This window comes from Stegodyphus dumicola, chromosome 6, assembly GCF_044657685.1.
Source record: "Stegodyphus dumicola isolate Sdum_Otavi_A_Nest chromosome 6, ASM4465768v1".
Classification (NCBI taxonomy): domain Eukaryota; kingdom Metazoa; phylum Arthropoda; class Arachnida; order Araneae; family Eresidae; genus Stegodyphus; species Stegodyphus dumicola.
The window spans coordinates 227,335,668-227,361,912 of NC_140773.1; the positions used below are offsets into that span (position 1 = coordinate 227,335,668).

Here is a 26,245-nt window from a genome sequence, read left to right on the forward strand (position 1 = left end):
AAAAGAACATGTCTTTAGAATTTCCGATACACAATCTCGCGCGCTAGAGATAATTTTTTTTTTCCCCCGTACAGTGTTGCCGTTGCTCGCTTTGAAATCGTTGAGTTTGTTAATTAAAATTTCTTTAATGTTTTACAAAATATGAAATAGATAATAAAAGAAATTCCAAATTTGAGCTTCCAGATGCCCATATTCTGATGGAGGATTACGTTATTCAAAATTTGATGTGTCTAGATACCATTGTTTTTTTACAGTGCGAGAAACATACGTACATTCATGCAGATTCTTCATTATTTAATTTCTTTAAATATAATGCAGGGCTTTAATGTTTGGTGGCAACAATTTGAGAAGTACTACAAACGGCGTTTTACTATAAACTATAAACGGCGAGTGAACCAACGCAAAATGCCAAAATAGGATAATAGCCCAAAAGGGAAAATCGCCCTTTCGGGCAGATTGTCCCTTTGGGCTAATATATTCTTTTTAAAAATTAAAAAAAATACTGAATATCAAACTTATTCGCTGTGTTTGAATGTTGTGCGTCTAGTTAATTTTTTTTGGAAGGAAAAGAAAAACGAGAAATTATTTACCAGTCCTCCCTCGTATGTTTAATCTATTCGATGTGAAAAAAAATACTTACCTACAGTCTGCGTTTTCTGCAGTAAATCATATTGGGTAAAAAATTTCAGGATGCAATCACATAAAAACTCGAAAATCTGAAAAAGAATATAAGCATCTAAATGTGTGTATTTTTAATATCACATTCCCTAAATCCCCCCTTCTCTCTTTCTCTGTCTTAAAAAAAAAAAAAAAAAAAAAAAAAAAAAAAAAAAAAAGAGAGAGAGAGAGAGAGAGGGAAAAAAGAAAGAAAGAAAAAGACTCTTTCGATTTGAAATAGAATAAAAGTTCAATTTAAGGACTTATTCAAAGAGAGTAGTGTTTGTTACAAAAAGCAAAATGACAAGAATATGCACTTAAAAATTATAAATTAAAAAAAATTACCATTCTTTTTTTGTTGATGTTATAATTATGATAAATATAGTATATATACAGGTATCCCGTGCTTTATCTCCTTTCAGTTATTTGAGAGACATACATTACTACCTATTTCAGTTTGCGAAACTAATTCAATGGAGATTTTCACTTTTAAGGAGGGGGGGGGGAGAATGAAGCAACGCAAAAATACAAGTACTTGTATTATTATTCAACATTTGCTTATTGAATGAGAGTAGAAAAGAGGAATTTAATCTGTGAGACATCCTACAGATTTAGATATATTTATATAGAATAATTGCCTATTATATAAATTATTTTATATAAATATATATAATTTTATATTCTATATAAAATTATATGAAAAAGAAATGTAGCAGCTATCAAGCATTCTATTAAATTTCAAACCCTTCAATTGAATGACAAATACAGGCTTTCGACATGGGAGCAAGATTTACACCGTTTTAATGAAATAATGTTACTATATTTTAACTAAAAATTGTTGTATACTGTTTCACAGAACAAAGCCCTGAATGATAAAAAAATAGTACAAATAATGGAGTTGCTTAGTCCTGTTTGCTACTTGTTTGACATTAAATTAATAACAATTCTCATGGAATTATTAAAAAATCACTTCCACAGCGTTTACAACTCTCATTTCAAATAAAAAAGTCATTACAATTTGCCATCTTTTATTGATATAAATAGTTCTATTTCATTAACAATGAAATCGCTGAAAGCTTATTATATCTATTTGGCAGATCGAATTTTACAAATTATAAAGAATTCCATTCGAATATGCGTATAATTTAACGTTTAACTTTTATATTAAAAAAAAAGAGTAAAATAGCATAGATGTGTATATTTAAAGCAATGTTTTATAAAGTTATACAAAACTGTTGAATAAACTTTTATAATATTGATGCTTAGAAAATAAATGCGGAAATATTAAGTGCAAATTTATCCATGCATTTTCAATAATCTTTTAGCTGTTATTTAAAATTATAGCAAAAATACAGTGAGCTGGCATAGATACGTAGCACAAAGCTGCATATATAATCATCGCACTTTCAGTCAATGTTGTGATTTCTCGGATAAAAGTGTAGGGTTTTATATTATTTTTTAATAGTTACTTTTACTTTGAAACAAACCTTTCCTATACATTCTAAATTCCCACCTAAGTTTCTTGAGATAATGAGCTTTCAGAATTACGATTTATGAAAGTGAGGTAGAAACGAGTATTTAAGTCTGGGTCATTTCAGTTGGAGGGCGGATACTGCTGGTACGAACAGATTGAAAATTCAAAGAATACAAAATAAAGCCTTGAGAATCATAGCCAATGCTCTCTGGTTCGTAAGAAATCCCACTCTGCCTAATGACCTTAGGATTAAACCTACAGACTCAGAAATTCTAAAATTCTCGCATAAATTCTTCCTCAAATGTGATAAACACAACAAGGAAATCATTAAGAAATTAGGCAGTTATGACTACGTCATAGAGCAAAATCACAAAAGACCTCGCTCTATCCATCATAATTCTAAATGGTAGGGCTTGTTTATATTATCTAATATTTTTCATTTACTTTATTTAAACAAGTTTTATATTTTATTCATATTTAACCAAGTTTTTATTTCGTACCTTGCAAAGAAGATTTTTGTAACTGATATAGCAGGTTTTGTGAACTGTATTTGTATATATTGCACAGTAGACTCCCGATTATCTGCGGGCTGATTATCCGCGCCTGCCGCACATATTTTTTTAATTATTATTATTATTTTTTTTTACAAGCATAAAGCAAAGAAAATAAAAATGGTCACAAAACTGAGCGAAACGTTAAATTTGCTAACATCGTGCTTATTTATAGCAAAAATATCCCACCAGGCCTTCTCGGAACCTTCCCCTATGATGAGTAAGTGATTTCTTACTCCACCCTTGCAGTGTCTTAATCTTGGAATTCGAGAAATTGGACTTCATGGGGAGAAACTTTGTGGTGACCAACAAGTAGCCGACGATTTCCATCATGAATTTGAAGAATTTGTTTTAAAAGAAGAGCTATCTTTTGAACAAATTTAAAATTCCGACGAATCGGGACTTTTGTGGAAATGTCTTCCCACTCGCACTTTAGCAAGTGAAAGTAAAGCGGCGGGTCATAAAAGCAGCAAGGAAAGGATCACTATCATGTCTTGCAGTAACGCTACCGGTGGACATAAACTTAGACTTGTCATTGGAAAGTCAAAAAAAAAAAAAAAAAAAAAAAAAAAAAACAGATATATTTCAAAGGCACAAAAATAGAAAATTTGCCCGTTAATTACTTTAACAAAAAAAAAAAAAAAAAAAAAAAAAAAAAAAAAAAAAAAAAAAAAGATTGAACCAAAACATTTTTTAAGAATGGTTCGAAAAAAATCTTTGTTCTTCAAGTGCATAAACATCTTAAATATCGAAAAACATGCCTGAAAAAGCTGTGCACCTTCTCACCCATCAACAAGCGTGCTAAAGTCTTCTGATGGGCAAATTTTTGCAAAGTTTCTCTCCCCAAACGTTACTGCGCTAATTCAATACCGAACCAAGCTGCTAATGACCAAAATTGAAGAAGGTTATGATCTGAAAGAGTTTTGGAAACACTACAGAATCTTGAACAGCATCTACGATATTGCATCTGCATATGGAACTCGGTGAAACAAAACTCGATATGCATATGGAACTCGGTCAGCCCTCATAAAATCATGCCTAATGTTGAAGTCAACAACAACCTAACCCCTTTGAAGAAGTGAATGAAGATGTAGACACGCCCACGGCGACTCTTGCCGATATGGTGAAAATAGTTCCGGGTGGTGAGAACGTCGATGCTGAAAACATTAACGAGTGATTGGAGTGTGACGTCAACGAACCTGGCTTCGAACGCTTGAGATGACGAAATTGTGAAGAAGGCAAGGGGAGAGACCGATAATGAAGGACAGCGAAGTTAAGGCGAAGACGAGCCCACTGTGCAGATGCGAAAGACTCACGGAGCAGCTTTGCAACAAGTCGACGGACTGCTGAGCTATTTGGAAGAACAAGACGACGCGGAGTTGGCCGAGAAACTTATGCTACGAAAAATGCAATCTCGGATCAAGAGAAAATGCTTCCAAAGCAAGAAGCAAACACAAATGACTGATTTTGCCAAAAAGGTGTAGTTTTACGGTTATGCTTTTGTAATTACATAATACATTACAGTATTAAAACAGTACATATGTATTAATTTTTCTGTGTATCCTTGACGCCTCTCGTAAGTACAAAGCATTTTTCTGTTTTCATTAACAAAATGCATTTTAGGTTAGTTTTGAGTGATGTATTAAAATATTAAGCGTTAGTTAAACATTTCCTGCCGTTTATTTTACGTTTTATTGTACATAAAACGATTTTTCAAAGTTGAAATGACTGTTTTCTCTTTTGCAATACCCGTTTTTAGATTTTTTCGGATTATCCGAGATTTTTGTTATCCGCGGCGGCCGCGCCACCCAAATCCGCGGATAATCGGGAGTGTACTGTATTATATTCTGTATGCGACAACTCTATGGCGCAGTAGATAAGACAAACAATTGGAAACTTTCCATGACCAGTTCGAGTCTCGGTAGAATTGTTTACGCAAGTATACCTGTACAAAATTGTTTCTCTTTTTGCGACTTATTTTTATGATCTTCACTGTATTTATGCCAAATAGAATTTGTCTTTTATCCCATGGCATCAGATGGCGGCACATGAACGTCACTCCAAAGATAAGCCGTTACTGAAGATAACTTATCAAGTTAAACTTCTCTGATCATTGTCTTAGACTTATTGCTTCCTATCTCCAAGACAGAATTTTTGCAGTGAAAATTGCTGTTTCTTCCACTAGAAAAATTCGCTCGAGTGCCTCAAGGATCTATACTTACTTTCTCCATATTTATATAACATTTACATTTACAATATTCCTAAGGACCCACAAATTACCATTGCTCTTTTCGCTGATGATACTGCAATAATGACCCAAGCTTCTACTGTTACTGATGTCCAGCTTCTTCTTCAACATTACCTCAATCATCTAAAAAAAAAATTGGCTCTTTGGAGGTTTACAGTTAATACTGAAAAATCAAAAGCAATAATTTTTCGCAAAGGCCAAACAAATTTCACTCCGCCTAGATCTCTTCTGTTTGACGAAGAAATTGACTGGGTTGACGAAGTTAAATATCCAGGAGTCATTCTTGATTAAAAAAAATGGACTTTTCAGAAACATTTCAGGGAAACTGTGAAAAAAATCAATATCACGCTTGCAACTATGCGCCCACTTCTTGGAAGAAGAAATCATATGTCTGTTCCTAATAAACTCCTCTTATATAAATCTATACTTCGACCAGCATTACTCTATGCTAGACCCCTGTCTGGGGCCACGCTGCCAAAACTCACCTTCAACACATCCAAGTTCTTCAAAACAAAGCACTCAGAGAGAACATGAACGCCCCATGGTTCATTCTAAATTTGTATATCCACCGTGATCTCAAAGTAGATACAATTCAAGATTATATTAAAAAACTTGCCAGAAATTTCTTCTATTCAGTTCTCACTCATCCTAACAACTGCATCATCTCTCTTAGATGATCTCTATTTCCCAGAGAAAAGCACAAATATCCATCTGACATTCTCCATCCTTAACATTTTTTACTTATACTACATTCTTCAGTTCACTGATTTGGACCTTCGACCAGACACTCACCTTTTTCGTCGACTGATGACGGCCACCTGATTTTTACTTTCGTCTTTTTGTTTTACTGATGTTCTTCACGTGATACAGAGTAAAAGGAGGCACTGCTTTCTAAAACTCAAATTCACTACAGTCAAAAGTCGTTAATTCGGACACCCATAATCTGGAATGATCTATAATCCGGACCTCAAAGCTACAAACTTTCTGCGCATGCGTCGCGTTCACAGGCGTTTACGAGAGCGCGTAAGACCTTTACTGCTGCGAATATGTTTGTGCGCATGCGTGTTTAATGTGGAACGGTGTTATACGCTAAGCTAAAATTATCTAATTCAGTTAATGTTGCAGATTGCGTTGTTCCTTAATCTTCAAATTGGATCTTATTATTTTTTTTGTAGACTGTTAGAGCAATTTCATAAAAGTAAGCTTGAACTTTCGATTATGTCAAATAGAATTTCCGATATATATTTACTAATATGTAATTTGTATCTACAAAGCGAAAGTATGTTTTGAAATCCGAAATCTGTTTATCAATTTCACGCCGCGAATTGGAAGTTGATCTGTCAGCACTATCCTTATCTTCATGGCAGATGCTTTTATTTTATTTGGCTTATAATTCCTTACTAAGTGTAGTATTTCATCTCGATGTACTCCGTCTTTGATATGATTTAAATCAAGTTCCTCGTCATTATAATTCGCTTCCGATAGTGAAGAAAGTGACCCAGAGGTTATTGAAAACGAAAACATTTCGATTGAGAAATTAGTCTGTATTCTCAACACAGCAATTATAGGACTTGAACAGCGGAACTTTGTAACTAAACAAGAAATTATGTCTGTTTAACAGAATTAAAGAGAAAGTATTATCACATGAAACGAAGCAACTTACATTGAAGGAAATGTTTAATAAAGTAAACAAATAAATATTAAGCTTTTTCTTTTTGTAAATTTTGATACCCTTTAGATCATAATTGTTCTTTATTTCATAAATTACGGTTTCATATTTTTAATTTTGTAATTTCTGCATGCCATCTTACCAGATTTAAACTGATGATCTATAATCCGGAAAAATCGATAATCCAGAATCGCCGAACTCCCGACGAGTCCGGATTAACGACATTTGACTGTATATGTTCTTAGTAGTAATACTGAAGATTATTGTAGTCAACAGATGGCGTCGTACTTCTTTCTCTTATGAGATCCGCACCCAGTGCTTTAAGACTTTCCGCTTGTTCGGATTTTTTCTCATCTTTATGCCATTAGGAGATTGAGAAATATAGACTGGTAAAGGCCTCAACAGGCCGCATGCCTTTTACACGAATGATGATCTGTGATTACAGTTGGAGAGCGTGTTCTGCCTTTAGGCCACATTGTTGCTATTAGTTTAAGCTTGATATTCTACGGCCGTACTTCTACGTTAGTATACTAGTATACACTGGTGATCTTTAAATAAGAGCCAACTCCGCGAGTTGATTCCTTGCATCTTCTGCTGATTAACTTTATTTAATATTAGAATTAGTTTATATTTTCTGTTTTGAGTTAAAGCCCGAGATAGGTCATCTGTACATTCATTTTGAGTTGGAATGAAAAAGGGTAATTTAACCCAAAGAATATGTATGTACATAGACATTCTTTGATTTAACCCTTCTTTGGACCGATTACTAAGGCTACAAGAACTCAGAGAATAGTCGCTGCATAGCTCTTCGGTATTCTAGATTACGAGGAACTCTGTTTTAGCTAGGATATTTTAATCTTTAATATTTTATTTTCTAAGTAAGGTATTTCATACACGTTACGATTTTAGCTGCGTTTTTGAGCCATTTAAAGAAAATAAAAATGTTTCATTTTAAAATTCTACCTTTATCTTAGAACAGGAATTGTTTCATTTCTTCCTTAATTGAATTTACGGAATTTACGGACTTTAGATATTGAAAATTACCATAATATAAGGAGAGCGTCGAATATTTTCATTAACCCAGAAGTATTGGCTAACAGTCTTCACTGGAAATCCAGGGTTTACTCTTGCTAAAAGTAGAATGAGATGTTGGCTATTTAAATCAATTACAACGAAATCCCCGCTCTCTGAAAAGGAAAAATTAATTGTGAACAAATGAAAAAATCTAAACTTAAAATTATATAATTCTAATTTAAACAAATTTTTTTAACATGTTAAAATACTATAACTATCTGGAGTAATGCCTAAAATTAAAATTATTCGAGTAAGTAATAGTGGATGAATGTGTTTGTTAAATGGCATCATATTGTTTCTGTAATTTATACTAGCAGCATAAAGGCGTTAGCCCAGAAGGGCTATTAATTTCATTTTGACATTTTGCGCTCAAAACTTTAAAAGGCTGTATCACTTTTCAAATTATTGCACCAAGCATTTTCGCCATGTATTATATTTAAAGAAATAAAATTATGGTGTGGTGTATTTAATTACGGCAAAGCACTAAATAAAATTATGAAAAATCTGCATAAATGTATGTTTCTCGCAGTGTGATAAAACAACGGTACATAGAGCCATCAAATTTTGAATAACGTAATCCTCCAACCAAATATAGGCATATGGAACCCCCAAATCTGGAATTTGTTTTATTATCTATTTGATATTTTGTAAAACTTTAACGAATTTTTGATTCGCAAGCTCAACGATTTCAAAGCGAGCAATGGCAACACTGTAGGGGAAAAAAGAACATTTTTATCTCCAGTGCGCGATACTGTATCGGAAATTCTAAAGGTATGCTCTTTTTAAATTATATTGCGATATTGCTGTTGAATAGAATTTTATGGTTTAAGTGCAAAGAATATGTTATTTAATAAATAAATGTAACACACAAAAGGTTTTTTTTTTTTTTTTTTTTTTTTTTAAATAAAAGCTCCTTTTGAGCGTAATATAAAATATCATTTTTTTCCCCCCTTCAGTGTGTGTGTTTTTGTTTTGTTTTGTTTGGAGGGGATGGCTATAATCTTTAACAGTAGATGATTTCATTTAAAAACTGCTTTTTCCCGAGAAAAAGTAAAATCATATACAATAAAAGGAATCTTAATTTTATATACATGCTGGTTTACGCTTGCTTACCAATGTTATGAATGTGCAAACTTCATGATCATAGCTTATCTTTTTTTAACCGATCGACGAAAGTATTATTAATTTCACTATTTAAATTTTTTTGTCTTTCAAAAACAGAAATTTTTGCCGTAAATTAAATTATATCACTGTTACCACAAAAAATCTTTAACATGAAGAATAATTTCGCATAGTTATGGCGTTAGACATACAGATACTAGCGTAATACATTAATATTTATCAGCAAACTAATCTATAACATGGATTGTCGAATTTGAGATTCTGCTAGTGGTGCAAGTAACATCCACCACGACTTTTCAGAAAAACAAAATGCCTAGCAGTATGTCATTTAACACATTAAACTCTCATCACATCAATTGGCAATTTGCTGAAGACATTCTTTTTTGACCATCAGCCTCGTTGGGTCTAGCTTCCATAGGACAAATATTGGACCTCTTTGAATGTAGATGAACTGGAGAATAATGCAAACTACCCTGACCAATTTACTTGCCGTTGATGATACAGCTTAGCAACATATACCACAGGCAACCATTTTTTAACTCATTTGCTATATGCTTTGTCGTTTAGAACCTGTATTGCTGCCTGTGAAAGCTACACTAGATGCTAAGTAAACAAAATGTATTGTTAACATGCTTTATATCTCTCTTTGAATCGTTTAATACATTCCACACTTCTGCTTGTCCTAAACATTCAACGTGGCTATGTGCAGTTCTTTTTGGTACAGAGATTTTACTTTTGACAAGTGTATTTTTTAACAGCTCGTTTTAAATACGTAATTTCATGTTCTATATCAATCGCCCTGATTAGCTAACAAAACTCGGTTCAAAACTCGGTCCAGGCTCGAAACAAGGCTTGGATGTTTGTAAGTACAAGTATATAGTGTCTGCGTGTCATTGGTGCTTAAAAATACTGGCCAGTCAAAAGTTCTCGAGAGGGTTAGTGCCAAGGAAAGAGGTTTGGAAGATCTTTGGATGACTGATGAGTATTAGCCATTACCGATGAATGCATCAATTGGCAAGTGGCCAGCTGTTTGCAAAACCAACAACAAAGTGTTCTGTATCTGTAGCTGATGCATGCAGCTAATGCCAGCCGTATGTACGCTTCGACTAAATTAGCCAATCGACTTGCAAAACACAAACGGTATCGTTGCAATGATTAGGTGCGTTTATGACTTAAAGGCGTTCAGTCATAATCCCACGGATGGTAGTACAAAAATGTAATAATATCCAGTGTGCTTAAATATCACGCTAAGAGAAGTAATTTTTTTATTATTATTATTTTAAACTTGTATAGAATATTTTAATCCTAATTTAGAAATATTTTGTATTAATTAATTTCAGTTTATAAAAAGTAATATAAATTTTAATAGTAATTTGCTCAAACGAGAACATCTCACGAGGATTACAGAGGCGTTCTGCGTAATTTAATGCCCACAGCATTGCAAATACAGGAACAACTTTAATTATAATTGGGCAGATCTTGCTGTAAAATAAAATGTAACTAAATCAAAATGGTTTCAAGCTATACTATTATCTTCGTTGTTGGAAAATGACACATCTTTAAAATACAGTTTGAATAAGGAGGTCTGGCGTACGGAATCAATATACGAGCAATCATATGCCTCATTATCGCACTTCATACTAATATACGATTTATATGAATTTGGAAACAAGCTCACCTGTGCCGTTAAAAATTTCTGTAAAAAATGTAATTTTCATAGTCATTTCCGACTGTTCTTGTGGTTCAGATCCATCTGACTTTCTGAGACCATCATCCAATTCTCTTTGGAAAAGTCTTTTGATAGCATTGATAGATACATCTGTAAAAATGAATTGCCGCATGTATTCAGTTACCTGAAAGAAGAATTTATAAAATATATTCACGTGTATACGTATAATAATTAAATTTAATAACTTTGTACAGTAGTACCTCAGTATAGGTCCGCTTTACTTATAAGTCAAACTTGGTATATATACTGTTCAGATGCAAAAAAGTTTTTAGGTGTATTACATCTTTTTTGGAATATGACTTGATTTCTATGAACTACGATGGCATTCTATATCCTAGTTTACTTCTTTTGAAACAGTGCCACATTCCGTCCATATGCTACAGTTCCTTCTTTTGAGACAATGCTACAGCCGTACCATAAGAACTACCCTTGGCGACATCTTCTAGGTGGTGGTTGTCACTATAGCAACAGGGATAGTATCAGTGGCGTAGCTGTAGCTAGGGCAAAGAGAACGTCTATGTACAATACATATTCCTTCGTTAGAGTGGGGCAAAGGGGAATAGCTGTTCCAGGGTGTAGCATCCAGGTGGCACCAAATTGATTTAACGAAATTTTAGAATGAAATGTTTCCATTCTTCCACTGGCACACAGAAAGGGGAGCAAAACTTTCAGTTTTCTCCGGGCGATAAAAACCTTAGCTACGGCTGTGAATAGTATATTCAAGTAAGGATTTCATCTTTTTTTTATTTTTGGCGAATGTTGGTAACAAGAAAGAGTTCATTCAGTGAACAGTCTGCGTAAACCACGTAAACATTCAGTAGATAGCTACTTTCAGTAAAATAACCAGCGCTATAACTCTGAATTTCCCTGTAATTTTGTGTTTTGGGGGGTAAATGTTTTATAAATTCATCAATAAGTTTTAAGAACGTTAATGAGAAAAATTAAGCAAAGAAGTCAGGTAAAATCGGATCACCATGAAGGTAAAGAAAGAAATCGTTAAAAACTGGCTACCGCTTGTAAAATTAAGATGCTAATAAATTGGTGATGATGCGAATGGGATTAAATCTGTTACGAAACAAAAAGAAGAGACATTGAGAAATTGGAGCTCTTGAGAAATTGCTTTTGATGTGGCGAACAGGAAAACAGCGCACTGAGGGCAATAATTCGCGAAAAGGGGAAAGAACGTATAGTAAACGTGGAGTATTTAAAGCCAGCCAGGGCTGATTTGATAATTTGGACTGTTTTTCCAGCAGTGTTTTCCACACTGTATTGATTCAACTATATGACTCTAAATAAAGTGGAATATTATAGTAGATATTTTGATAAATGATATGAAAATACAGTTGGTTCTTCGCACTTTACGGAAATAAATTTCCATTTAAATTTTCTCCTTGGTATTTTGAGATAAAGATATTGCATTTTCAATGTAAAATCATCTGCTACGGTTTTGTTTCAATCTAATCTCTACTGTTGTTTGTTTGGAACGCAGGAAAAGAGATTTATTTTGAAAATGGTTCCTAAAATTGATAGACGGTTCAAAAATTACATAAATGCACTTTCCGAAGGAAAATACTCGTATAAAAATAGTAGTTATTGTATTTCAAGGAAAATGATTTTTAATATATTGAATTTTAAAGGGAAAAAGGCCTTTAGCTGAAAGTAAGAATGAAAAAATGCCCTCGAAACTGCATCCTGTTCAAACGTGTGTAAAACGAAGAAAATGAAAGAAAATCAACCAACTCATAGATCCATTACACTGTAAATGGCAATGTCACTTGGCGAAAAAAAAAAAAAAAGAAATTTGAAGTTAAAAAAGAAATTTAAACTTAAAGTTTTTTTTTTTTTTTTTCTCCCCAAAGACGTTAGCCCAGAATAGCTATTGATTTCGTTTTGACATTTTGCGTTGGCTCATTGTAAATGACGGTTCACTTTTCAAATTGTTGCCACCCTGTGTTATATTTATTTATTAGAACTCTGTGTTGTATTTAAAGAAATTAAATAATGAAGAATCTGCATAAATGTATGTATGTTTCTCGCATTGTGATAAAACAACGGTACGTTGAGCCATCCAATTTTGAATATCGTTATCTTCCGCTGCATATGGGCATCTGTAAGCCCGAATTTGAAATTTGTTTTATTATCTATTTCCTATTTTGTAACACTTTAACGAATTTCTGATGAACAAACTCAACGATTTCAAAGCGAGCAATGACAACACTGCAAACGGGGGGGGGGAACATTTTTATCTAAGATAGTTAATTCGCGTGCATCTAAGCGCGCGAGACTGTGTATTGGAAATTCTAAAGATATGCTCAGTTAAGAATTATTTTGCGATATTGCCGTTGAATTTAATTTTATGGTTTAAGTGCGAAGAATATGATATAAAAAAATGTGGCACGCAAACATTAAAAAAACGCCCCTTTGTGCATAATTTAAAATCTGAAGACTTTCAAATTTTTTGGGGAGAGCACAGCATATTGCGGAAAGGAGAAAAAATGAAGAAAATTGTTCAAACAACAGCTCATGATAAGCAGAAAACGTGATAAGACTTGATCAGGTGTTGATATATTTAAATGGCTGTAATAAAAAAGATCAATTTTCTGTTGCTGAGCTGAAGAAAATGACCGTATGAAATGGCTTTTTCAATAAAACAGTAGTATGAAACAAAGAGTTCTACGTCAGAGTCTCAGACTCACAAGCAGTGCAGACCCATAGGTGGATTGCAGTTAAGCTCCGCAATTTGAAAAGAGATTATCTCTCTTATCTATTTTTCAGTGGAAGCTTATATAAATACTTTTAAATAAATTTAAATTATAGAATTTTGAGGCTTTGTGTTTTTCTTCGAATTCCAAGATACTCCATGATTCTATATCCATATGGAAACCTCAGAGATTTCCGCACTTATTTCCGACATTCAATGCTCATCCGCATGACCTTTACTTTTTTTAAAAAAAATTGTAGATGTAATTTTTTTTTTTTTTTTTTTTTTTTTAAATTTTTTCCGTTCCTTTGCATTTTTTCTAGTTTCTTATATACTCTTAATTATAACTTATTTCTTATACTTTTTGTTCATTGTGCAGGCAAGCCTTGCACATTTCATTATCGCATTCATAAAAACTTACTTATTTTCCGTTATCTTAACACTTAACTTCAGTAATTTTATTGTTTTATTCATTTTACATAGACCTTTCTTTTCATTAATGTCCAATTTATTTCTTATATTTTCTGACTATATACATGACCTTTATTCAGGGCTTAATTTCAAAAGTTTGAAGTGCCATATTTATTATTAACTATTGGTAACTATAAAAATATTTGTAAAAAAACAATAATTTGAATATTATGTTTTTTTAATTAATTAAAAATTTTATTTAAAAAAATTATGATTTTCTTTCACGCTCATATTTTATATCTGAGTGAATACCTTGCAATAGATTCGGATCATTTATTAAAATGCTGTGAAATTTCGCACATGAATTGGTCAAATTATAATTTACGCTTATACAGATTTTAAAGTTTTTTAATGTTCAATTAATGTTTTTTTTTTTTCAATTGTCCATATTTTATTGATGCTAGAAAAAACACGCTCTGTTGCTGCATTTGTTCCTGGAAGGGAAAGCGCGTGTTGTACAATTTTCAAAATATTTTCATAGGGAATATTATTCTGTTTAAAATGAAGGAGTAACTCCGTTCCGTTTTTGTATGTTTCCATATTTGCAGACAACCAACATTTAATTTTTTTCATCAGTAACGTATCTTTTTACCAATGACAGCTCATCAAAAAGATCATTTTCACAAATATTATTTTTCGAAAAATGGTTACCAATATATTAAAGAGATTTTTACACATATTCCCATAAAATTTCCTTTTTTAAGGCCACCCAATAAAAAGCGGGACATTTTTAAAAATTGGCGGGACGCGGGACAGTCCTCCCAAAAGCGGGACTGTCCCGCCAAAATCGGGACGTGTGGTCACTTTAGTCTAGACAGCATTTCAGCCTTCATAATTGTCTGCGTATTCAGATATTTCCTTATCACTTTCAGTTCATTTAATTGGAAAACGTAATGTATATTTTTTACTATAACTGACCATCTAGATAATTTAATTTGACTTAATTTTACCTAAAAATTTTCTGCCGTAATTTTAACCATACAGTTTAACATAATTTATTTTTGAATGTTCGTTTTAGAATCTTCAATGTTTTATACACCAGCGCTTGGTTTCGAGCTCCAGTTACAACTTTAGTTTCTTAGAGGTAGTGAATGTGTTGCTAATATAGGTGCACCTTCAGATTTCGGTGTCTGAAGAGCTTTAGTGTTTGTTATTTCCTCACTTAATGTACTATTATTATTATTTAATATCATTACCTTGTAAGGTATATTTTAATTTTATAACAGATATTTTAATTTGGTTAACCTTTCCTATCGTTCTTCGTTTCAACTTACAACTCCCTAGCAGAATGAGTTTTTAGAATCGCTTTGAATGCAAATAAGTAAAAATTGGTATTAAAAGAAAGTTCAACTTACTTCGTAAAGAGAGAGAGCTAGGAATCCTGGGCTGCTCCTTGAGCTAAGTCTCTCTAACTGCTGATACGCTCGGCTGTATATTACGTGTCTTTTGATAGTTTGCCGGCTAGTTTAAAACTAAGGGCCAACTACGTTGAATTAATTGCGTGCTACTTTGGTAGACGGTTGCACGGATTTTGGCGACACGACTTATGGTAAACCCATTGCTAGACAAGTTATTTATTATAACCGATACTTTGTTGTCATTTTATTAAAAAAATAATGCGTTTTATTATGCATAAATTCAGTGTTTTAAATATTATTTATGGCTTCTAAATATTAAAAATCAATTCAATTTTGGGCCGACCAGCGGCCGAGCGGTAACGTCGCTGATCACTGGTAGTTCGGTCCGAGGTTCGAATCCTACGAACGGGCTGGTTGCATGGACGTTTTCGTGATTTTCCTCATGTGTAACGTGTATACGAGCCAGTTTCCCTTATAAAGGCCTCCACGAAGGCATCCCTCCCTTAAGGCAGATAGCTCTCGAGTGCTTTGCCGTAATCTAATAAAAACCAATTTAATTTTGCATTTTTATTTGAAATAAAAATTTTATTGTTTATGATATTTTATAGAATTTTATGTTGTGGATGATGTAACATGGACCTTATAAGAAACAGACTAACCCAGACGGGTTTTCTCCCTCGTCTGAGGCGTTGCCAGCTGTCACCTTGATCAGATCCGGAGGAGTAGGGATGACTTGCAGAAATTTAACATTGGTTGCCTATTGCAGCATGTATTATTGTCAAGGAAAAGCTGGTTGTAGCGCCTCATTACACAAATTAGAATTTTTACATATTTTTATTTTTGAAATTGAGATTGATTGTTAAAAATTTAGCATATTTATCAAGCATAATTAACATTCCAAATAATTATAAAGCTATTGCATGCTTTCAGGGCTGGATATTTTTTTAGCTTTTCCTATGCTGTAAGGAAATTTGTAACTACTTCTTTTAGAAAATAATATTTTAAATATGAACTAATAGAAAATTTCAAACAAGCAATTTTCTCTTGCGATTTTTATGCTTTTTATTGGTGTAACTAAGTAAAATTTACTAAAATATTTAAAAACGAATTTTTGAAAGTTTTGTTTAAAATTCTAAATTGTGCTGCAATTATATTTCATAATACATCATAGTGATAAACACTTTTGACTCCTTAAAAATTTTTATACTTGTAGCGTTGCGCGCCTCCAACTTGCACGCAACCAAGAGGTGACTGTGAAAACTAGATAAAAGACAGAGTCTTGTTAAGGGTTTAAGTCCCTTTTTATTCAACGTAATAAATTACAAGTGCGTGCTCTTGACGCTCACAAACTGCGCCCACTCGGCGGTCAAATAAAAATAATAACCTGAAAAGAAACTAAAGACAAGACTCTAACTACGAGGCTCTCTAAAAGTAACTAACTCACCGCGTTTTACAGTACCGCTGCTAATTCAGCAAACTTGAAGATCATTTGAACGATTAACTTCCAGGCAAGCACACAGGCCGAAACGCGGGGTTCTTCAATTTCTGGCCAACTACCTCCGCGCTCGTGAAGTAAGAATATCACACCTCGAACTCGTTTCCTTTCTATTTAAATCAGAATATTTCCGCTGATAATTTGAATCTTTGCGCGTTCTACTAAAATTTACATACTCTGGCATTGGCAGTTCCAGGGAAAAGGAAGGCTTGACAGGAAAGGTAGTTTAAACTTAAAATAAATGTTAGTTAAAATAAATATAAACCCTACATTTGCCGCTGCCAGAATTTGGAAAACTTGGAAGCAGGTCCTACAAACGACCTGTTGTAAGTTTCTCTAACTCTGAACTAACTGTCGAAAACCTCGTTTACACAAAAAAAAAAAAAAAAAAAAAAAAAAAAAAAAAAAATCTTATGTAACAAATTGTATACTAAAATTCTGTTGATAGTTATAACTCTCTCTTCTTACAGCAACTTTTCCTGGACTTCATCAATCAATCTTGGTCTTTCCTTCCACCATCTGGAAGGAATAAGTATCAGTATCTTTCTAAATACATTATAATTTACACTTTCTTGACACAATAAATTTTTCTTTTTAAACGATTCGTTTTTCTTAGTTATTGCTTAATGCACATTCATTCAATTTTTCAAGCATTAATTTAACTTTACCCTGGCTCTCCACCATGTGTGGTGTCAAACGCGAATATTCGTGTTTTAGTCTTACAACACTTCCCCTAACCACCATGATTTGTTAGAATTCAACGACCAAATAGACACACCTTACTCGACATTCTACAACTCGATGAGCTACTTTAACATTCTTAAAAATTCAAGTGTAGGTGGAGAACCCTACAAAACACATTCATTCTAACTTCCCCCTCATTCATCTTTAAACATGCAGGCTTTCGCTCTAAAGCATGACTTTATCTACAGTTTAATACTTAAATTCGAATTCATTGCTTTTAAGCATTCACTTTTAGCATCTAAAATTTTATGCTTCTAGACTAAATTCTACTTTTACATAACATTCAAGTATTTACGTACATTTACAAAATTTTAATACATATAATTTTTACAATTTACCATACAATGAATAAGAGAAATAAATTTTTACTTTACTCATTCTTCGCCAAGCTGGCGGCACTGAAACTAAAATTCTTATTAATACAAGAATACGAAGTTATTTTTATCTTCGGCCAAATTTTGGCCTTAACATAACAGAATTAGTCTTTCGACCAACAGAAAATGCTTGCTCTTAGCTTTTATACTTAAAGAAAATAATACTTTTGCCTTAGCTAAATAAAGTAAAACAAAACTAAGTCTCAACCGAGACATATTGACTTTCGTCAAAACATAGAACTTCGTACTTATACATAACATTTCGGAACAAAAGAGGAAAAAAAAAAAAAATTTAGAAGATTTTAACTTATCTTTGAGTTTTCGATGCTTGAAACTCCGTCATTCTTTTGTGGCAATATTGTTCCCAAGTTATCGGTTTCATGGACGTCAATCTTCTCCTTACTGACCTCCGAGTGTCGTCCACATGAGTTTTTCTTTTGCGTCCTCTGCATGCTGGCCTCTTGGCGGAGTAATCGTCTGGTTGTTGGCATTTCCGTTTTTCCATGGGACGGCTGGTCTTGACGTCCTCCGGTCTGGAGTCCTTCTTGAATTTCTTCTGTTCCTGATATTTTTGTTCCTCCTGTTACCGTTTCAGTTTCCGGAACGGCGGCCTTGCTGGCACCTGACTCTGTGGCCGTGTGCGCGTTCTCCTTGATGTATAATTTCTCCTGCGATCCGTTGTAGGTGGTGTTTTGCTCTTTACCACGGTTTCTTTACGCGGTGCATCTGTATTCTTATTTTTCTTAAACTCTGGAGTTTGAAAGTTATTTTTTCTTTTTGATACCGACGTCCGGGTTGTAGAAGGGCTAGGTCTCTCTTCAGTTCTCTGCTTCTTGGGTGTTGGAATAGTTGTTGTTATTTCTGGACCTTCTACTTCGTTTAGACTTGAATCCTGCAAGAAACTTTTAAGGATTTCAAAATCATTTGGATTATAGTATTTTTTCACCTGGTTGGGACTTGCTTTACAGATCTCCCCTCTTTCGTTCTTAAGATATAATACTACTCCTTTGATTTCCTGAATTACATAGGGACCTTCAAATTTTGGAGCTAGCTTTGCCGTAAAATTGTCTGGGGCACTTGATAAAGAAAATTTCCGCTTCAATACTTTATCCCCAACTCTAAAATCTGCTTCACGGCGTTTTCTATCATAATATACTTTCTGCTTATTTCTTGCCGTATCCGAGCTTTTAAGCGCCTGATCAATCAGCTTTTGCACATCTTTTTGTTTAAACTCTTGCTCTCTTTGTTGCACAAAGAATAATTTATCTAAAGGCGTAATTAATTTTCGGCCTAAAAATAATTCTGCTGGGGTTTTTCCCGTAGTATAATGATTTGCCGTTCTTAAAGCATAAGCTAATTCATTTATGTAGCCATCCCAGCGCTTGTGATGTGTGCTCACGTAACTGCGAATTATTTTTACTATGTTTTTATTCACTCTTTCTGCTATGTTTGCCTGTGGTCTATACGGAACCATTTTGATATGGCGTATGCCAAGTCCACTGCATATGTTTTCAAATATTGACTAATGAATTGTTTTCCGTTATCGCTAATGACTTTTATCGGTGCACCGTATTTTAAAATGTATCTGTGTAAGAATGCATCTGCGACTGTTTTGGCTGACGAGCGTTTAAGTGGAACAATTTCTGTCCATTTTGAAAAATGATCTACTATTACTAAAAGAAAACGATTTTTATTTAACTCGCTCTGGGGGAAGGGACCAAGAAGATCTATGCCTAAAATTTCATTCGGAAATGTAGCGCGAATGCTATTTAAGTACCCAGCCGGGCTGTAATTAATATCATTTATTAACTGACATTGATTGCAGGACCTGACATACGCCGTTACTATTTTGTATAATTGCGGGAAATATACCACCTCGCGTACCCTTTTTAAAGTCTTTCTGACCCCTAAATGGCCTGCTGTTTTTGCGTCGTGTAATTCCTTCAAAATGCTTAATCGAAGCGAGGCTGGGATGACTGGTTTATACTCAAGATTTTCGTTTGTTGTTTTCGTATAAAATAATAAATTATCTATTATTTCATAGTTTTCTGCTCTATTTCTTATCGCATCGATATCTGTGTGCTCAAAGCTTTCGGGGTCTTTCAAATATGCATAGATATTTCCAAATTCAGGATCAGCTTTCAGTTCAGTAATAATCGTATCTCTAGAATCTAAAATTTTTGAAGTCAACACAGCGCATTTAAGTTCATTTCCTTCATCGTCCAGTTTTATACGAGAAAGTGCGTCAGCTACATTGTTTTCCTTACCCGGTTTATATTTTATTCTGATATTATATTCTTGGAGTTTTAAAGCCCATCTTATTAACCTGGGCGTTAGGTTTTTCCCCGAGTAAAGTCTACCAACAGCCGCATGATCCGAAAAGACTGTTACTGGCGCTTTGCCGAAATAAACTCGAAATTTGTGTACAGTCATTAATACGGCTAATGTTTCTCTTTCTGTAGCAGTATAATTCCTTTGTGTCTGATTCAATGTTTTACTAAAAAATGCCAGAGGATAGTTATTTTGCATAAAAATCACACCCACCGCATAGTCTGACGCATCTGCTGCAATTTCCAGGTTTTCGTCCCCCTCCGGGAATTTTAAAACAGGGGCATTAATGAGCGCTTCTTTTAATCTTTCAAATGCTGTGGTTGCTTCCGCTGTCCACGTAAATTTACCCCTTTTTCTTTTGATTACTAAGAGTGGTTCAACAATATTAGCGAAATCTTTTATGAAAGATCGATAGTAAGAACATAACCCAAGGAAAGAAGAAAGTTTCTTGGCGGTGTTGGGCGGTGGGAAATTCTTGATAGCTTTTATTTTTGAATCTTGCGTTTCTATACCCTTTTGCGAAATTTTATAACCGAGATATTTAAGTTCTTTAGTTGCGAACTTGCATTTTGAGGCGTTAATTGTAAGACCGGCCTCTTTTAATAATTTAAAAACTTGTTCTAGATCATTAATGTGTTGTTCCAACGTACTACTCGTTATAATTATATCATCTAGATAAATTAAAGTTGATTTTCCTAGGACAGGCTTTAGAACAATGTCCATAGCTCTCTGGAATGTTGATGGGGCCCCACACAACCCAAAGGGCATGCGTAAAAATGCATAAGTGCCCGATTTTGTTATAAACGCGGTTTTATGTATGTCTTCGGGTCTCATAGCTATTTGATAGTGGCCAGACGTTAAGTCCAAAGTAGACATGTATCTTGTCGATTTGATCTGTCTAATGATCTCGTCTATAACCGGCAAAGGGTAAACTGGAAATTTAGTAATACTATTTAGTTTTCTGTAATCAATAGCAAACCTCCAAGCCCTTTTATCCGAAGGAGGAAACTCGTTCTTTTTCCTACATAGTACGACTGGACTCGCGTACTCACTATTTATGGGCGTTATTATTTTATTCTTTAACATCTCTTGAATATGTTCTTCGATGATTACGTCTTTTTGTTTGTTGTACCGATAAGGTTTAGTCCTACAAGGTTTTTCGGCATTTAATTGAATCTTATGCGTGACTATTTGACAATTTCCTGGTTTTTCTGAAAACAAGTTAGAAAATTTACTCACCACTTGCTGTATTGCTTGCCTTTCATGGTCATTCAGATGGCTAAGGTCCACTTGCGGTGTCTCCACAGGTTCCACCACCCTCTGGTCCATCTCCAACACCACGGAACTATCTTGAAAATTCAATTTGGCTCTCGCGGCCCTTAAAAACTCCATACCTAAAATAAGAGAATTTTGCAGATTTTTCACTACAAAAATTAATACTTTGAGGCTTTCCTCTTTTACCTGTATGTTTAATGATAATTTCCCGATGCAGTGACATGTTTTTCCTTGCGCTGCTATAATTTCCGTATTTTTGGTTTTAAATAATCGTACCCTATAAAAATTCTTTTTGAAGAAATTTTCACTCATAAAATTTCCTTCTGCTCCTGTATCGATGAGGGCTTCTACTGGTACATCGCCAACCAGGACTTGTATAATTGGTAGCTGTGAGTTTTTTACGATGACCGTATTTAAATGTCTATTTGAGGGATTTTTTAAAACTTCCGGGGTCTGGACCCTCCCTTTCACAGGCCCCTCTACTCGTTTAAAGCTTTCCTTTCAATCTGTGCCTTCTGGGTACGCGGATGTTTATTTTCGAATTTTCTTTTTGGGTCTTGACCTTCGAGTTTCGATGAGTTAGCTTGATAGCTCTTTTCCCCATAAGAGCGATTTCCATTTCTGGTTTCCTCATTTGAAGATTTCCTTCGGGTACTTTGAGAATACGTTGCCCCTCTAGTTTTTTCCGCTATTCTGCGATTTTGAAACTTCACCGCCAATTCGAAGAGCTCCTGCAATGTGCTTGGGTTTCTAATTTCAAAGTAGTCTTGAACAGCGGGTAACAATCTTGGTAAGATTGTTTCAATAATTTCCGCATCGGGTTTCTTCCCATACAGCATATCCGTCAGCTTAATTTTTCGTAGAATAAAGTCCGTCAATTCTTCTATATCCCGTTGATAGAAACTATATAGTTCGGCTTCCAGCCGTGCTCTATCTTTCACTATAGAGAAGGCCTTTACTAACGATTTTTTGAAATTTTCAAATCTATATGTCTGGCTTCCAAATTCCCCTAATAAAAATTTGCCTATATTTTTCCACCATAGCGCGGCCTGTTCTCTTAGTGCGGATGTGGCGATGGCAACTTTTTGTCTTTCAGGAACAGGGTAGAGCTGAAAGTGGTTTTCTAGACCTTCTAGAAATACCGCCACCGAATTTTTTCCGTCGAAATGGACGTTTGGCTTGATTGACGCTCTCAAAGTCTGGACCAGGTATCCAAATCCTTCCAATTGGCTTGTCATTTCTTGGTGTTGTCCAGCGGCTTCCATCCAATTTTCGGCCATTTCAGTTCGATAAGTGTTCGGGCGCCAATGTAGCGTTGCGCGCCTCCAACTTGCACGCAACCAAGAGGTGACTGTGAAAACTGGATAAAAGATAGAGTCTTGTTAAGGGTTTAAGTCCCTTTTTATTCAACGTAATAAATTACAAGTGCGTGCTCTTGACGCTCACAAACTGCGCCCACTCGGCGGTCAAATAAAAATAATAACCTGAAAAGAAACTAAAGACAAGACTCTAATTACGAGGCTCTCTAAAAGTGACTAACTCACCGCGTTTTACAATACCGCTGCTAATTCAGCAAACATGAAGATCACTTGAACGATTAACTTCCAGGCAAGCACACAGGCCGAAACGCGGGGTTCTTCAATTTCTGGCCAACTACCTCCGCGCTCGTGAAGTAAGAATATCACACCTCGAACTCGTTTCCTTTCTATTTAAATCAGAATACTTCCGCTGATAATTTGAATCCTTGCGCGTTCTACTAAAATTTACATACTCTGGCATTGGCAGTTCCAGGGAAAAGTAAGGCTTGACAGGAAACGTAGTTTAAACTTAAAATAAATGTTAGTTAAAATAAATATAAACCCTACATACTTTTAATTCTAATATTAAAATTGTATTTAACCGTAATATTTAATTTTGCTTGTATTTTATAGTGATTATTTTTAAAATTTATTTTTAGTTCTGCATAAGATTTTTTTTTTATTTACTGTTAATTTAATTTATTAGCCCAAAGCGGCATTTTGCGCTGTTTTACTATAAGTGTCCGTGTCTCTTTGCAAATTGTTGTTACCAAATATTATCGTCCTGTATCATTTGTAAAGAAATTAAATAATGAAGAATCTGCATGAATACATGTATGTTTCTCGCACTGTGACCAAAACGACAGTATCTAGAGCCATCAAATTTTGAATAATGTAATCCTCCACCCAAACATGGGCATCTGGGAATTTCGAATTTATTCTAATCTATTTCATATTTTGTAAAATTTTAACGAAATTTTTATTAACAAACTCAACGAGTTCAGAGCGAGCACTGTACGGAAAATAAGAGCTTTATCTTCAGTGCGGAAATTCTAAAGATATGCTGTTTTCAAATGTATGTGGTTTACCGGCGAAGAACATGATATTCAATAAGTATAGGTAACATACAAAACTTTAAAAAAAAAGTTCCTTTTGGGCGTAATATAAAATCTGAGTGCTTCTAGATTTTATTTTACCTTCTTTTTTCCCCTTCATCACGCTCAGAAAATTTTATGCTCCGAATATTATGAATTATTAAAATAACTAATCCACTTTAATGTTAATAATTTAATGATCATATAATCAAATAAATATGATCGTTTTGTAATGTTATTATAGTTTGGAAAGTCACTGCCTGAAAATGTTCATCAAATTTAAAAAAAAATTAACAGATCTTGTTTAATTTTACCTTATTTATTTCAAAGCATCATGTACTATCAATCTTATTTAATTTTACTTTATTTTTACGCAAAATTAAGTTCATAAATTTTGTGCTTAGAGTTTTTACCGTTTTACCAAAGTAAAGATGTTTGTACAAGAATTACGCGTGAAAAAAATGCGCGAAATGCACTAAAAAGTGCTTTAATGAGATATATTAAATCCTATTTGGAAAAAACTGTGGCTTTCATAATCTCATCACTATACAATGTATCACATTTAATAATTAAAAAGAGTTATGTGATACAAACGCCATAGGTTTCAGTGTTAAAGTAAACCAGATCGTCCCTACTCTTTCTTGCCGACATGTAGGTGACGCACGCCCCGACCACTGGGTGAGTCTATCTCTTATAAGGTCCATGTGATGTAATGAATGACGTCACTTTACTTTAAAAATAATTAGTTTTAATATCTATAAATTTAATCTAATGTTTTAGACATTATTTATGGCTGTTAAATATTAAAATACAATTTAATTTTGCATTTTTTAAAAATGATTTTATTATGTATGATTATTTAAATAATTTAATTCTATTCGTGATGTAATCAGCTCCCTGATTGGTTACAGAATATTTTTGCATTAACGAGCTGTAATCAGCTTCCTGATTGGTTACTGAATATTTGTAAATTACAGCGCCATTTTAAATTTTATTATTCATCTCTTCGAATTTCTTAGATTGCATTTTTCAAATTTTTTTCATTGATATCTAAATTATGATTCCGATTTTTTATGCTACTGATCAATATACGACAGGTTAAATACTCAAAAAAAATGTAAGTACATATTTTTCTTTTACTTTATAATTGTATGCTTCAATTTTTATTAAAAAATTAATACACTGTTTTCAAAAATTGCCGAGATATTTATTGCCACATATGTTTTAATGTTAAATAATTATATCCTATAAAACTTATTTTAAAGGATTTGAATTTAAGTATAATATTTTAATTCTTTTAAACGTTGGTATGATGTTTTTAAATCGATATTCAATTTAAGTAATATTTTAATCAAATTAAACGTTGGCGCAATGTTTTTATAGCGGTGTTTTTATTCTATTTCTTTGCTATATGAAAGTAATAATTTAACCTTACTTTAGTATTTTATACTCATTGTAAATGTATTTATTTACATTTGCCTGCCATCTTAAAAAACGACATTTTCAACAAAAAATTAATCTATTATTTTTAACGATATTTATTTTTTTTTAAGTTTCAAATACTTTACTGTGCATAAAATACGTAAAAACAGCGTTTTTCAAGATGCTGACGATTGTAAAACCGCGCCAACAATTGTGCCAACGTAAATCACCAAAAATCCGTGCAACCGTCTACCAAAGTAGCACCTGGAATTGTGTTAGCTTCGACTAAATATCATAGTTAGACGTAGTTAGTTATTATTTCTTATTTTTGAGTTTAAACTCAAGCAGAGGCCAAGTTAGGCACGAAGAAAGCGGCCGAGTGTTCATCTTATTTTTGAGTGAAATAAAAGGGTAATTAACCCTACTTGAGTTTACGACCTCTGTTATTTGAACTAAGCGATAATTTGATTAACAATTGAATTTGATTCTTCGGCATTTACTTTACCAGAATAAGAGTGAGAAACTCTATAAAATAATAACTTAAGAAATACAGAAATGACTATTTGGTACTCAAATTTTAAACCTCAGATTTCATATTCAAGTACTAATTATTGACTACTAAACTAAAAATTTATTTTGATACACAAAACTTACTTTTTGTGCTTTAAAACTGTCTTTCAAATTTAAATCAAGATTAGAATCGGCAAGACTGGAAATACCATATGAGGCCATGAATCTTGAATAACTGGACAACAACTAAAAATCTTTGAGACGACCCGTGCTCTAAATGATCGATAATAATTTTAAAAGTACATTGATATTAATACTGAATGATCGCATCTTTCTTTAAAATATTCAATCTGTAGTACGTGCATAACATAAAGTGTGTCTTAAAATTGATATTCATTCAGTGCTACCAAAGAATTCTAGTTAATTTTAAAATTCAGACAAAGCATTTAATTAACCCTTGCTTATAATTTAGTTTATTATTAGATATACTGTAAAAGCTAAATTTAGTAATTAAGTAGATTGATATTCTGTTATTATTAATGTAATTTAAATTTGACTAATGGTATTGCTAGAAAAAAATTTGTTTGGAGACTTTACTTATAAAAATATATTAATCTGGCAAAAGAAACTATAGTAAAAGAATTTTCA

At 33.4% G+C, this 26,245-nt stretch overlaps 1 protein-coding gene across 1 annotated transcript; it reads right to left on the minus strand.

Annotated features, from left to right (window-relative positions):
* Positions 1-394: 394 nt before the first annotated feature.
* LOC146996978 (hexokinase-4-like) lies at positions 395-25,863 on the minus strand. Its single transcript, XM_085817950.1, has 4 exons — positions 25,742-25,863; positions 10,474-10,648; positions 7,644-7,786; positions 395-716 (listed from the first exon to the last, which is right to left on the minus strand). The coding sequence occupies exons 1-4, from the start codon at positions 25,817-25,819 to the stop codon at positions 609-611; spliced, it is 504 nt and encodes a 167-aa protein (XP_085674076.1). The 5' UTR covers positions 25,820-25,863; the 3' UTR covers positions 395-608.
* Positions 25,864-26,245: the final 382 nt, after the last annotated feature.

What these genes read in the sequence shown, in the direction of transcription:
- LOC146996978 (XM_085817950.1), bottom strand. Translation starts at nt 25,819, where the DNA reads ATGGCCTCATATGGTATTTCCAGTCTTGCCGATTCTAATCTTGATTTA. An exon ending in AGAAATTTTTAACGGCACAG is followed by an intron (nt 7,787 to 10,473) that starts GTGAGCTTGTTT and finishes TTTCCTTTTCAG; the next exon opens with AGAGCGGGGATTTCGTTGTA. An exon ending in GACGCTCTCCTTATATTATG is followed by an intron (nt 717 to 7,643) that starts GTAATTTTCAAT and finishes ATTCTTTTTCAG; the next exon opens with ATTTTCGAGTTTTTATGTGA.